Source organism: Petaurus breviceps, unplaced genomic scaffold (assembly GCF_028583685.1).
Source record: "Petaurus breviceps papuanus isolate PSGF00001 unplaced genomic scaffold, PetGlider_PUasm1.0 91133, whole genome shotgun sequence".
Taxonomy (NCBI): Eukaryota; Metazoa; Chordata; class Mammalia; order Diprotodontia; family Petauridae; genus Petaurus; species Petaurus breviceps.
In genome coordinates, this window is record NW_027187419.1 from 5,656,679 (window position 1) to 5,672,436 (window position 15,758).

At 42.8% G+C, this 15,758-nt stretch overlaps 1 protein-coding gene across 1 annotated transcript in view; it reads left to right on the forward strand.

The window, feature by feature from the left end:
* Positions 1-15,758, forward strand: part of DRD2 (dopamine receptor D2) — a 101,018-nt gene that overhangs the window by 81,947 nt on the left and 3,313 nt on the right. The window contains exons 3-7 of the mRNA XM_069079722.1: positions 1,779-1,888; positions 3,615-3,751; positions 5,202-5,392; positions 6,550-6,636; positions 14,856-15,183. Coding sequence (XP_068935823.1) covers positions 1,779-1,888; positions 3,615-3,751; positions 5,202-5,392; positions 6,550-6,636; positions 14,856-15,183 — 853 coding nt within the window. The remainder of the gene's footprint in view (positions 1-1,778; positions 1,889-3,614; positions 3,752-5,201; positions 5,393-6,549; positions 6,637-14,855; positions 15,184-15,758) is intronic.

The window sequence follows — 15,758 nt, forward strand, 5'->3', positions numbered from 1 at the left end:
TGATCCTTGCAACAAGTCCATGAAGTGAATGCTAGTATTTTCCCCATTTTATAGATTAGGAAACTAAAGCAGACAGAGGTTAAGTAACTTGCCCAGGGTCACACAGCTAGTGTCTGAGGCAGGATTTGAATCCAGGTCTTCCTGACTCAGGCCTAGCACCACACACATCACACCACTTCTCTGCCTTATTGAAAGTCCCCAACTACCCTTTGCGTGCTAGGGCTACTTGACTTATGTGACTGAGGGCCCCGAATATCCCTTTTTGAAAAGCATAATTGCACTCTCATGGGCTTTCTCTAACCTGCTTCCCAGATACTGCTTCACCAGTTCTCGCAATATGGGGAAGAGGAAGCCTGAAACGTCCCTTCCAGGTCTAAGCCTGTGATCCTATGGTCATTTCATTAACAAGTGACTTGCCTGGCACCGTATGCTCTGAATAGAAGATCTAACCTTTCCCACCCCCCCCCAGCTCTGATCCCGAGTTCGGTCTCTGAGTCTCTGCTAAGGCAGACTTGCCAGTCAGCCTGTCTTTCCAGAGACTGTGTGAGCCTCTAGAGTCCACAATGTTCCCCTGTCATACTCTGGACAGGATGTAGGGGATGGGTGGATCAAGAACCATTACTGGGATGAAGCTTCAGATCTACCGACTTGGTGTGTAAGACTGTATTTTAGAGAGATCCTGGAGCCTGTTGCTAAGGAAAACATGTGCCTACCTCCTAAAAAGTCAATTAGTCACCAGATATTTATAGAATTGCATGAGGGATGCCATATATATATATATATATATCTGTGCTCAGTGTAAATTTATGGTCATTGATTGCCAGACACAATAGCTTGTAAGACTGAGAGATCAGGAGAATGACACAGAACAGCATACATGATTTTGGCAAGGAATTTGAGTCTTTCATACCGAGTGTGTGAAAGAGTTGGTGAGATAAGGGCTAGACTAGAGTAAAGTTAGATTCAGAACTGGTTGAATGACTACACTCAAAGAATAATTGACATAAAAGGAAGTTTCCATTGAAGCGTTCCACAGATCTGTGCTTAGCATTCTACTGTAAGGTTTTATTAATGCCTTAGATAATGGTTATCGATGGCATGGACTTCTGAGGGACCAAGGCCCTCCTTTTATTTACATAGTGGTATTTTCAGTGCCTGACACATGTCATTGTTGTTGTTCAATCATGTCTGATTCTTTATGACCCCATTTTTGTGTTTTCTTGGCAGAGATATCGGAGTGATTTGCCATTTCCTTCTATAGATGAGGAAACGGAAGCAAAGGGGGTTAAATGACTTGCCTGGGGTCACACAGCTAGTAAGCATCTGGCTCTGATTTGAACTCAGATCTTCCTGATTTTAGGCCCTCTGTTCTATCTATTGCTTCTCTTATCTGCCCAGGAAGTACTTAATAAATGCTTAATTAATTTGTGTTGAACCCATCAAATCTGCAGATGGCATGAAGTTGGGAGGGACAGTTAACATTGAATAACAGAGTCCAGATCCCCCCAAAATAGAGGCTAGCACAATGGAAAAAATTTAAGGACCTGAGTGGACAAAAATCTTAATTTGCATCAACAGGATGATATGGCAACCCGCCAATTTAATTTGATCTCAGGCTACTTCAAACAGAAGTCTAAGGAACTCTAGAACAAGGGGGATGGTGGCCTTGACTTATTCTGCTCTCGTTAGAATATAACTCTAATAGTATACTGAGTTCTGGGAGTTGTATTTTAAGAAGGCCATAGACAGAAGAAATCAAAACTTGGTTCTCTTCCCAGGTCGTGGGAGAGTGGAAGTTCAGTCGAATTCACTGTGATATCTTCGTCACCCTGGATGTTATGATGTGCACCGCAAGCATCCTCAACCTCTGTGCCATCAGCATCGACAGGTGAGAGCCCGGCTCAGGTAGCAGGATGGAAGGGTGCAGATGAGTCAATCCCCTGCAGGCTGCCCTCTGTTGTCTTACCCAATGGAGTTCATTCTGTCCTCGGATTCATTGAGAAAGGAAATTTGGGCCTCCATTTTCCAGCCTTGCAGTTTGGTCCCTGAACAGGTAGAGGGCGGAGACTGATGGAGCTTCTGGGAACACTTAGAAGGACAACCCAATCTCATGACAAGTAGGAGGGGAGAATTAATCTGAGAATCCATGCTAGCATTATGTGCCGTAGGAAGCTGGGAGACTGGCACCAGAGCTTATTTCAATCAATCAGTAATTAATAAATTTGAATCAATCAAATGGTGTCTACCTTCACAACATTTCTTGTATATGACCCCATTTTCCCACTCAAATAGCCAATGCCCTGGTACATGCCCTTTTCATCCCGTTCCTGGACTATTGCCATGGGCCATCTCCAGTTGTCCTGATCTATATCTAGCCCCTGGACTCAGCTCTGGAGGAGAAAGTGAGGCTGGTATCCTTGCACAGCCCTGCCTCACTTAAATTCAATTTACTTGCAAGTCATGGCATCACCTTCCTGATGTGATTCTCTTTGAGAATGAAGGACAAACAACAGCTATTGACAATAAATAACCTTCTGGTTGGTCTCCCTTTCTCAAATCTCTCCCCACTCTACTCTATCCCTCACTCAGCTAATATTCCTAAAATATGGGGCTGACTGTGTCATACCTTCCCTGATTCAATAAATTCCAGTGGCTCCCTATTATCTCCAGGATTAAATATAAACTCCCTGATTGGCATTTAAAGCTCTGTATTACCTGGTGCCTTCCTACCTTTCCATGTTTCTTAGACATTTTTGCTTTCCATGTACACTGGGATGTTGGTGATCTGCCTACAAGGGCCTTCTTGCTATTTTTCTCTCATGATATATCATCTTTTAACTTGGAGCCTTGTTACAGGATGTTCTCTATGCCTGGAATGTTTTCTCTCCTCATCTCTGCCTCCTAGCTTCCAATGCTTTCTTCAAGACCTATTCAAATTCTGTTTCCTACAAGAATCTTTCCTGGTAGCCCCCTCTGCTAATGCCTTCCCTCTGAAATTGCCTTTGATTTACCCTTTATTTCTCTTCTATATATAAAAACTTCTATCCATCAATCAGTAAACATTTATTAATTGCCCACTATGTGCCAGGCACTGTGCTAAGATACATGGATACAAAAAGAGGCAAGAGATTGTGCCTGCCCTCAGGGAGCTTAAACTCTAATAGGGAGACAGCATGCAAACAAACATTATATTAGTATGGCACCAGCTACATAGTAAGCGTACTATGTATAAATAAATGTTGACTGAATTGAGCACTATGTCAGTCTCTGCAGAAGATTTAAACAAATGATTCCACTCAGTTAAGTAGGAATTTATTTTGTGTCTAATATAGGACAGGCGTTATGCTAAGGGGTGAGGATATAGACAAAAATAAAATAAAGCCATTCTGCCTTCAAGGAGCTTATGTTCTATTGGGGGAAGAGAGTCCATCATGGATCATGAGATTATAGACCACAGACTGGAGTCGTCTTGTGGAAAAAGAAAGGCATGAGCTAGGCCCTGAAGGACAGGTAAGTGAGTGGTCCAAGAAGCCAGGAAGGATCAGACAGTCTCCCCTTGCTCTCCTCCCTTTACTCCTTCGATAACTCTCTCCTTTCTACTCTGACCACTTTAGGTACACAGCAGTAGCGATGCCAATGCTCTACAATACCCGCTACAGCTCCAAGCGCCGAGTTACTGTCATGATCACCGTTGTCTGGGTTCTGTCCTTTGCCATCTCCTGCCCGCTGCTCTTCGGACTCAACAACACAGGTAAAGCCATATGGTGGCTTTATATATGGTGGGCTCTAGGAGGCCCAGTTGCTGCACCATTTGGGATTGAGAGGTCTTCCAGATACTGTCTGTGGTTGGAGGGGAGTTTCAGGACATGCTATATTGATCATGGGCAATCACTTAACTTCTTGGTTCCCCAAGCAATTAAGACTCTAAGTTACAGAGGAGTTGTTGGTCTGCCTCAGTGGAGGAAGTTTCTAACCGTGGCCTTCATCATGTTTATGGAGTCACAGGTCCAGACTCCTTCCCTGCCCCTAGACCCGAATGAATGCTGTATACATGGTATGCCTAACATACCATAAGGTGAGTTGTTACCTTAGGAACTTTTTATAATGGGCCTGTGGCCTTGGTCTAAAGAGAATCTGGTAGAGCTAGGAGGCACTCATCTAAATAATAACAGACCTATTGCATGCCAGAAACCTGTTATTTATTGTGGGGGACATAATGGAAATGTAAGATATATTCCATGTCCTGGAGGGGCTTAAATTATGGGTACAAGGTTATTTAAGGAGAATGACAAGAATGGTGAAGGAACCAGAGATTATGCTACAGGAGAATGAGTAGAAGGAACTTGGGATATTTGGTCTGGAGAAGAAAGATTAGAGAGGGTATTGAAATGTGTCCTTGAGTACCTGAAGGGCTATTAGATCAAAGATTAGATTTGTTCAGTCTGCATAGCCTCAGAGAACAGAATGGGTGAATTTGTAGAGAAGGAAAGATTTCCATTTCTATAAAAGGAACAATTTTCTAACAGTTATAGTTGTCCCACAGAAGAACTGTCTGTCCTGGGATGCAGTAGCTTCCCCCTCAGGAAAGGCCTTCAAGCAGAGGCTGGGTGACGACTTGTTGGGAGGTTATGAAGAGAATTCATATTCAGATCTCCAGTTGGGTTGAACAGGATGGCCTCTGAGGTCCCTCCCAGATCTTTGATTCTCACCCACAGGAGACAGCCAGTGAGCAAGGCAGGACATGGCCAGCTATTAAGTAAGTAGGGAAGTACTTAACATTCAATCAATCTATCAATCAGCAAGCATTTATTACTATATTACTTACCAGGCTTTGGGAATATAAATACAAAGGATAATCAATGCCTGCTTGCAATGAACCAACATTCAGTACTACCTATGAGCACTTAAGGAGTTCAGAGAATAGAGGGTTAAACAGGGGCTTGGAATCGTCAGGAAAGGTGAGACTTGAGGATGGGAGAAATTTGGCTGGCTAGGAACAGGGGACAAAGAAATAATTTCAAATGATGGGATGACCATAGACTGTTAGATTGCTGTGAGAAGTCAACCATGGCTTCCGAAGGTTTATATTGGAGAGCAGTGGGAGAGAAGGTAGAATGGGGATGGATTATGGAGAGGCCTCGAATGCCAGGCTGAGGAAATGGAGCCCAACTGACAATCCTGTCTGCTTTCGCTGCCCTCAGATCAGAAAGATTGCGTCATTGCCAATCCTGCCTTCGTGGTCTACTCCTCCATCGTCTCCTTCTATGTGCCCTTCATCGTTACCCTGCTTGTCTATGTTCAGATATATATCGTCCTTCGAAAGCGCCGGAAACGTGTGAGCACAAAACGCAGCAGCCGGGGCCTGGAGTCTGATGCGAAGGCTCCACTCAAGGTTCTCTCTATTGTCATTCCCTTACTCCATCCCTCTCCGCTAGTCCTTAGTGCCAGCTCACCTGCCTGAGCTCCCCTCCTTCCAAATGCAGGCCCATCTACTGTCCAGGGCCATGTAAAATCCATAGACAGTCTTGGTTACTCAGAAGCCCAAACCAGATTTTCCAGGCAAGGATGGCCAAGCCTGACCTGGAGGGTTCTGGGGGAGCTTGCCTAGGAGTGAATCCAATGACAGGGACCATGTGCAGGAATTAGGTATTAAATGGGACATCAGGAATAAGGATAGGACACATACAGAAGTGATTAAGGGGAGGAATAATGCCTCAGTGTGGCTATGATTATGTTGAGAACTGAGGTGCAAACGAGTTAACTTCTCTGGGCCTCGGTTTCACCATCTGTAAATGAAGGGTTAGACAACATGGTCACTAAAGTCCTTCCTAGATCTAAATCTGTGAACCTGTGATTTTAGAGCCAAGTTATGATGCTTTTAATCCATCTGAAGAATTTTTGTATTAATGTTTTGTTCTTAGGATGGTCCTCTTATTCTTCACCCTGCATCTTCTGAAGATTCTGCTTCTCCTCTTTACTTCCACTGACCTCTTTGCTCTTTCCCCATAATTTGATTTTTTGCCCCCCCAACCCCCACCACTTTTCTGCCATTCAATCTCCTTGCCTCTTACCTGTTCCTGCCTCAACTTTTCCTTCCTCTGATTCCTATTTCCTCTAAACCTCTCCCTGCCCAACCTATGTCCCATTTCTCTGATCTGTTTTCACACACAAACACACAACTTCATCTAGGCTAGGCTGACCACTTTTTCCTACCTACATCAAAAGTCTGACTTCTCTGACTCCTGAAAGTATGTGGCAAAGTGGACAGAGTATTCAGCTGGGTATCAGGAAGTCTCTCACTAGCTGTGTGACAATGGGCAAGTCACTTATCCTCTCCCAGGCTGTTTCCTCTTCTATAAAATGGGGATAACAATAGCTCCTACCTGATAGGGTTTCCATGAAGCCAAATGAAATAAAATACAAGAAAGGTCTTTGCAAACCTTGAGGCATTATGTAAATGCTAGCTATTTTTATTTTGTCCTCACCTACCTGCCCCATCCCCATCTCCACTTCCCTGCCCTGTGACCTCTCCTGGCTTTCTCCCCACAGGACAAGTGTGCTCACCCTGATGATATGAAGCTCTGCACCATCATCATGAAATCCAATGGAAGTTTCCCAGTGAACAGGAGGAAAGTGGTAGGTATTATAGGATAGAGTGTCAGGCCTTGCCTTCCCCATTCCCCAGGACACCCAGTCACCTCAGGGCATCTATCACACAAGGGAAATGAGAAATTCTCAAGCACCACCTGGTCACAGTAGGGTGAGCCTGTACTAGGAGACCTCTGCCTCCTGATCCCCTACAAACCATACTTACAGTGCAGACAGAATTTTCTGAGTTTTCAACTTCTTGTGGTGTTCTCATGGACAAGATGAAGCAATGTAGGTTAGACCAAAGTAGTTGGATGGATTCAAAATTAATCTAATGGTCACACCCAAAGAGCAGTAGTCATTAATATTCCCCTGTTACCTTGAAAGCAAGGCTCTCCAGCTGCTGGAGAGATCTGTACTTGGCCCCATGATGTTTCCCATTTTTATCAACACTCAAATAAAAGCAGCGTTGCCACACTTACCAATATGTAGATGGCACATGGGAGAGTTATAACTAATAGATTAGATGATTCATTACAGCACTGGGCTGAATTGAATCAGATGAATTTTACATTTTGTTATTTTTGTTTTGGTGAGGCAATCAGGGTTAAGTGACTTGTCCAGGGTCACACAGCTAGTAAGTATCAAATTTCTTCTACTGGATTTGAACTCAGGTCTTCCTGATTCCATGGCTGGTCCTCTATCTACTGTGCCACCAAGAAGCCCCCAGATGAAATTTAATGGGAATAAATGTAAAGCCTTACTCTTATGTTCAATAAATCAACTTCACAAATACAAGATTGGGGACCATATCAAGCACCAGAATGCCAAGAGAACCAAGTGAGACAATCCTATTAAAATACCTTGTGAACCTCAGACACCCAGCTTCTCTAAATTGGCATTAACTAAGATTGCATTCCCTTTTTTTGCCAATCTTATCACATTGCTGACTCATTTGCAGATCATTTGAAAAAAATATGGGATATTTTAGTGGCCTTCAAATGAGTCAACAGCGTGATGGCAGGCAAAACCCAAGAAGTTAATGTAATCTTAGAGTTAATGCAGATTTAGAGAAGCATGGTGTCCCAGGTTCACGAGATGTTTTAAATGCAGAGATTCTGTGACAGGTCATGCTAATGTAGATCAGTAGAAGGAACTGGACATGTTTAACCTAAAGATGGGAAGGTTCAGGAAAACAGACCAGCTGTTTGCAGGTGTTTGAAGGGCTGTCATGCAAGATGGGGATTAGATTTGCTCAGTTTGGCCTGAAGAAGCAGAACTTGGAATAATTGGCAGGAGCTGGGAAAAAAAAAGAAAAAACAGCAGTAGATTCATTGGAGTATAATCAATCAGTCAATTGATCAAGTATTTTTTAAACACCTACTGGATTTCTGGCACCAGCGGGGTAGGTACTAGGGATACAAGCACAAATCATAAAACAAAATTTCTTTAAAAATTAGACCTGTTCAAAAGAAGAATGGGCAGTCTCTAAAAGTAATAGTTACCCACTTTGCCCATGATCTTCAGACAAAGACTGGATGGCCAGAAAGACAGAGCTAAGAGCTGGCAAAGATTTCAGTAGCCATCAAATCCAGCCCATATACAGAAGGAGCCCTTTCCATAAGCTACCCGATAAGTGGTCTTCCAGCCTCTCCCCCCACCCCCCATGGCAGCCCCTTCCCCTTTTGGATCACTTCTTGGGCAGATTACCAGGAAATTCTTCTTCAGGCATGGGGCTGCCCTTGATGGCCTCTGAGATCTGTTTCAACCTTACAATTCTGTGAATCTGTACTAAGAGGCAGCATGGAACTGTGAACCTAGAATCAGAGGACCTTAGTTCAAATTCTGGCCTTCCCACTCGCTCCCTATGCAGTCCTGGACAAAACACTAAGCCTCTTCTCGCCTTACTTTCCTTCTTTGTAAAATGAGGGAATTAGAGTGGATGAACTCTGGGGTCCATTCCAGTTCTATATCTATGACCCTGGGATTGGGGGCCCACTGGATCTATCCACAAGAAAATCTTGGGTTTCTAGAAGGTGGCATTCCAGCATTACCAACAGGAAGACAAACACACAGCCTGGGTTTATTCTTCATGAGGTCAGCCAGAGCCTGCAGGTGTTTGTGGCAGCAGCTGCTGATGGAAAACTGAACACATTTTCTCATTCCAGATGAGCACATCCCATAGCTCCAATTAATATGTTGCTTTGCATACATCACCTCATTTGATCCTCATGACATTTGTTAACCATATGACCCTGGGCAAGTCACTTAATATCTATGAGCCTCAGTTTCTTAATCTGCAAGATAATATTTATTTATAGTAGCAACCTCACAAAGCTGTTGTGAGGAAAGCATGGCACACATTTCAAAAAGCCATGTCAGGTAATACTATTATGATTAATTGCCCTACAGTTATATAGTGCCTACAATTTTCCAGGCTTTGTATTAGACTTTGGGTCTACAAAGAAAAAAATCAAAAATCCTTGCCATCCAGAAGTTTACATTCTACTGGGGGTGGTGGGAATACCTCATGTAAACAGCTGGTGAAAATAGTAAGTAATTATTTTGGAAGAGAGAGGAGAAAGACAGAGAGAGAGGAGGAGAGAGAGAAATGGAGGAGGAGGAAAGAGAGAGAAAGAGAAAGAGAGAAAGGAGGAGAGAAAGGGACAGGAGGAGAGAGAGAGAAGGAAAATGAGAGAGGGAGAGAGAGGAGAGAGAGGGAAGGAGAGGGAGAGAGACAGAGAGAGAGAAAGAGAGGAACAGGAGGGGAAAGGGGGGGAAGAGGGAGAGAGAGAATAAGAGAGAAAGGAGAAAGAGACAGAGAGAGGGGAGAGAGAGATTAAGCAATAGAAGGGTCAGGAAAGGCTTCTGACCAAAGGTGGTAACTGAGGTAAGCTTGATTTATCTCTATTCTGAGCTCATTCTTCTCTTTCTTTGTTCTGTCTTGGTGACCTCATCAGCATCAGCTTCAACAATGATCTCTATGCAGATGACTCCCAGTTCTACCTATCCAAGCTTCATCTCTCTTCTGAGCTCTAGTTCTGAATCGGGTCTCCCCCTGGATAGCCTACAATTATCTCAAGCTCAACATGTTTAAGACCTAAATTGTCATCATTCCTCCAAAATCCTCCTCTATTCCTAATATCCTTGTTTCTATTGAGAGCACCAGCAGACAGTCAATATATAATTTATTAAGGGCCTACTATGTGCCAAACACTGTATTAAATTATTCACACTTCACGACCTGGGAGTCATTCTCTACTCCTCACTTTCACTTATTCCCTCTCTCACATTTAATCAGTTTCCAAATACTGTTTTTGTGTTTAGTTTAGTTTAGTTTAGTTTAGAGTCATAGAATTACAGAATTTGAGAGCTGGAAAACTTGAGCAGCTATTTAGTCCAGCACATATCTGAAGGAATTCCCACTATGATATGCCTCTCAAGTGGTCATCTAGCCCCTACTAGAAAACCTCCAGTGACAGGGACCCCATCTCTCAAGGCAGACCATGCCACTTTTGGACAGCATTCATAATTAAGAAGTTTTTCCTGTTATCAATCTGAAATTCACATCTTTGCAACTTCTACCCATAGCTCCTAATTCTGTGCTTTGGGACCAAACAGAACAAATCCTGTCTCTTTTTCACACCATAGCCCTTCAAATACTTGAAGACAAGTATCGTGACCTGGAGAGTTCTTTCTTCCCTAGCCAACACAATGTTGTGTCAACAAGAAAATTATTGTGATTCAGGGCTACATCAATAAAGAGAGAGAGGGCCTTCACCAAGAATGTAGAGGCGATTATCACTAGTACTCTGCCATGATCAGACCTTAGCTGGAATATGCATTCAAATCTGAGAGAGAGAGAGAGAGAGAGAGAGAGTTAGTTTAAGAAGTATAATGATCAGCTGGAAAGTGTCCAGAGAAGGCCATGACATGGGAGGGGGAGTTGCTGGAGTTGCTGTCCTCTGAACGTTTTCTAGCTAATCACAGTCCTTAAAATTCTAGCTGTGGAATTTCTTTTTCCATTTCTTCTCCCTCCCCGCCCCTCACCCCCCCACTCAAGAGATGGCTACCATTAGACAATGCAAAACCATTCTCTACAGACTTCTATTTAACAATTCTTTCTCTGGATACAGATATTGTCATCCTTCATATATTACATGATAACTTTATAATATATTTAAAATAATAGAAAGTTGTACATAGTAGATTTGCAGTTTCAGGTGAAATCATCTTTTTTTTTTCCTATTCTACTATGCTATAGAAATGTGGTTTTTTTTATTTCTTATGTTCAGAATAGAATAAATAAGATTTTTTTAAAAATTCCAGCTGTGGTCTGAGCAAGGCAGAATACAGGAGGTGATCACCCCCCCCAATATTTCTGGGAGTAGTGTCTTTCTTAATGTAGCCCCAACCCACATGAGCTTTCATCAAAACCATCTAACATTTCTGATTCTTATTTAGTCTGCAGTATGCCCCAGCTCTTTTTCGGGTGGAAAGGCTATTTAACTTTGCCTATCCCATCCTTTACCTGGGAGGGTGATTTTTGAACCCCAATGCAAGACTTGATGTTTATTCCCATCAAATTTTATCTTATTAGATTCAACCCAATGCTCTTGCTTGTCAGAATCTTTTTGAATCCTGATTCTGTCATTCAGTGTGTTAGTTATCCTTCCCAGCTTTGTATCTTCTTCAACATGTCTTACTTACATCAATCCTCCTTTCACACCAGTCATCCTAGTTCAGGTCCCCATCGCATCTTGCCTAGACTAATATAATATTCTCTTAATTGCCCCCCCCCCACTTTCAGTCTCTTCCCTCTCCCATCCATCTTCCACACAGATGCCAAAATTCTTTTCCTAACTCTCAGGTATGAGCATGTCACTCTCCTGTTCAGGAAGTTTCATTTATCTTACTGTCATTAGGATAAAATAGAAACTCCTCTGTCTGGTATTTGTAGCCTTTTATAATCTAGTTCCAGCTACTCTGTCCAGGATGTTTACTCCCCATCACACACTCTACTTCAGCCAAACTGATCGGTTTGCTGCTTCTTGTAGATTCTGTTTCATCCTATGCCCCTGAACACTTTCATTGGCTGTCCCCCATACCTTGAATGCTTTCTCTCCTTAACCTCTTCCTCTTGGAACTCTTGATCTTTTCTAGGCTCAGATCAAATGCTATCTTCTTCCTGGTTGTCTCAGGAATCCCTCTTCCCATTCCCTGCTGAAATCACTTTGCATATATCTATTATATATCCAATACTTACTCATGGTGAAGATGTTTTATCCTCCCAATGGAATGCAAGCTCCATGAGGATAGGATCTATCTCCTTTTGCATTTATTTCCCGTCTTAGCTCCTAGCACCATCCCTAGAACAAAGTAAGCACTTAATAATAACTGTTTAATTTGTGGAAGGAGGAAACATAGGGATTCCAAGGGGCAGAGGTAAACAGGGAGTGAACTCCAGGCACGGGCAGAGGTCCTGAGGAAGGAGATAGAATGTTGAATTCAGGGTATATATAGTAGGTTAGTTTTGCTGGAACTAAGAGTTTTGTAAGAGATGAATCTGAAAAGGGAGGTGTGAGCTGGACTGGGAAGGGCTTTGTATTTTATCCTAGGGACAATCATGGGACATTTAAGATCTTTGAGTAAGGGAGCAATTTGGTCAAATGCTCATCTTAGGAATATTAGTTTGTCAGCTGTGTACAGAATGGTTCAGAGAGGAGACTGGGAAGCAGGGAGATCTATTAGGAGTCTATTGTAATAAAAAGTTTGAGAGGTGATGAGGGCCTGAACTAGGTTAGAGGCTGTGTGAATAGAGAGAAGAAGACTAACATGGGGGATATCATGGAGGTATGTTCTAACTGGCATGTTCTAACAACTGATTGGCATGGCGGATGTGAGACAGGGAGAAGGAAGAGTCAGTTTTACTTGAGTGGTGGCATCAGGTGCTAGATTGGGATGGTATATAAGGTGATGAAGTGAAGGCATTGAGTATAGACTGTTTTGGGGTATTGGGTTTGGTTTTTTTTTTTAGTTTGGCCATGAAAGAGAAAGGAGATCTAAGGAATGACAGGGTTACATAAAGAGTTTTGGTTTTGTCTTTTTATGGTAGAGGAGACCTGAGTGTGTTTGAAAGGGATGAGAAGGAGCAATTATATAAACAGAGATTAAAAATGAATGAGAGAAAATGATCAAGGGGGAAAATTCCTGCAAGAGATGGGAGAAGATGGGAACAAGGACACAAATAGAGGGCTTAGCCTTGGCAAAAAGGAGCAACTGTTCATCAGAGATGGGAGTAAAAGAGGAGAAAATGGAGGAATGACATAGAGGGATTTTGACATATAGAGAGTGGAGAGGGAAAGAGGTTCATAACAGATAGCTTCTATTTTCTCAGCAAAATAGAAGGTGAGGTTCTCTGCCTATTTATGGAAAGCTCAGCATCAAGGACAAGGTCCTGTCCTCCAAAAAAGAAGAGGAGGCAGTTCTCTCCTCATCTTAACATGAGCTTTCAAAAAGGAGGAAGAAATGTTGTGGTAGAGGGGGCTTGAGAAGAGAAGGTTTGGAATACCTACTGTGAACACTGTGATAGAATCAATTTGGGAAAAATTAAATTGTTTTGGGGGCAATGTGGACCAACTTGAATAGTATGGCATAGTAGAATGATTCAGATGGTTTAAAGTCAAAGGACTTGAATTTGAAATGCAGTTCTGAAAATTATGATCATTGATGTGACTCTGGGCCTCAGTTTCCTCCTCATTATAAAATAAGGTGGTTGGACTTAATCATCTCTAAGATTTCTTCCAGCTGTTCTAATCGGTCTATTGGGAGATTAGATAAAATTAATTTGTTGTACACCATTCAGCATAGTTGCATGACTTTCATCAGCAATGTTGAACAGCATGAGAGAGTAAAGGAGAAAATAGATGGTGGAAATAACCCAGGCTTACAAATTGGAAAGGGGTGACTGGAAATAGGACACTGGGACAAAGGATTCAAGGGGGAAAGACAGCATAGAGTTGAAATTCTTTACCATAGGATTGAGGCTGGTTTGAAATCCCATACCTATCACTTACCACGTGGTGTGTGACCTCAGAGAAATCATGGTACTTCCATGGGCCTTGGTTTCTGGCCCCTGAGGGCTCTTCCCTTTCTAAGTTGATGATCCTAAGGTTATGTGACTGTGAAGGGAAGAATGTGAGGCCAGAGCAGGAATGAGAGGATGAGAGAAAAGGGTGAGGTGGAGGGAATGGAAGACAAGGTGAATATAAAGACCATGTTTAATGGCAATGAGGCAGAGGGAAGATGGAAGGATGGGAGCTCAGGAGGTCAAAGTTATAGTCTCTTGCTGCCTGTAGAGGTTGTGATAGGTGTCTAGTGTGAAAAATGTCAGTTGCACCTTTATACATTGCATTTCCTCAGTGTTATCCCATAGAAACAAATGCACGATCCTATACATATACATATATACATGCCCACAGACATGTAGATATATGTGTGTATACACACATGTATGTGCACATGTATGTGTGTATGCACGTATGTACCCAGATGAATATATGAATCCAGGCACTTATCTAACACTTCTTCAGTGGATCCAGGATCATATCCACATAGATATTGGGGGATATTCCTTCCACCAGGGCATATCACAATCCATCTACTCTGTCTTGTTCTGAATGATTCTTATCCTCCAGAAAGATTCTACTTAATGTGCCCAAGGCCTCACTTTAGGTTCTTGGATACCAGTCAACACTTGAGCTGTACATCTGTGATACTTGCTATGGGACTGACCCAGCACCTTTTATTTTCTTTCAGATATGCCCTTAATGGCATACAAACCTAAATACAAATAGGGTTTTTTTGGATGGAGAGGAGGAAGAGACAAGCATTTGGGGCTGGCAATAGCTATTGCTAAGTCCAGAATCTCCTCAATCCAGAAAAACTTCCTAGAAGAATGAAAGGAATGATCTTTTGTGAACTTTGGGAAAGAACCAAGAATTGGGTTAGATTATTTCATTGTTTGGGTGAGATGAAAACTTTCATTGTGATAGATTTTATCCTCTCCCTCTTTGGGGCAGAAGGAAAAATACAAGTTTGGACAAGATTGAAGTGGTCAGGATAAAGTCATGGGTCACATCTTTTAAGGAATTCCCGGTTCAGGAATACTAGAGTGAAAGTCAGTGGGACCAAGTGGATGTTTGGGGGTATCCACATACAGGGGTACTTACCTGGCTTTATTTTGGTGATTTTTGATCCTTGTCCAGGAGGCTGCACGCCGTGCAGAACAGATGGAGATGGAGATGATGTCTAGTACCAGCCCACCGGAGAAAACCAAATACAGCCCCATCCCCCCAAGCCACCATCAGCTGACTCTCCCTACCCCATCCACCCAAGGAGTCCATTCTTCCCCTGACAGTCCCATGAAGCCAGAGAAGAATGGGCATGCCAAAGGTCACCCCAGGTCTGCCAAAGTCTTTGAGATCCAGTCTATGCCCAATGGCAAAACCCGGACTTCACTCAAGACCATGAGTCGAAGGAAACTTTCCCAACAGAAGGAAAAAAAAGCCACCCAGATGCTGGCCATTGTCCTTGGTAAGTGAACCCTCTTGCTACCACGATCCCTCACTGTTAAGTCTTCCTGAGATGGATGCCATTGGCTTAGCTTCAGAAATACTTTTGCCCCTACCTACCCAGTGTTCCCTTGATTAATCCTCATTCATAGACAGTGCTTCCTTGAATAGTGCCATTTTGTTCAAAACCAAATGACCAGGGAAAGGAGAAATTGAAGTGAACTGGGAATGTGAACAGACCAAGGAAGGTTTCATGGAGAAAGTGATACTCACCTAAGCCTTGAAGGAGAACCAGAAGCTTGATCATCCGAGGACTATGGGCTGTGTTTGTGTGTTTGTGTGAGTGTGTGTGGTGTTGTTGTTGTGTTTGTCCTTAATTTTCAAAGAGGACCATGGCATCAGGGAAATAACGACATGACTTGCGGTTGACTTTGATTTGAATGAGGGAGGGTTGTGTAAGGTCACCAGCCTTACTTTCTCCTCCAGAACCATCTGGATCCTGTGACCAGATATTCATCAGGATGACTGGAGATGACCCAGGATGCTGTCTGTGTGTGTGTGTGTGTGTGTGTGTGTGTGTGTGTGTGTGTGTGTGTG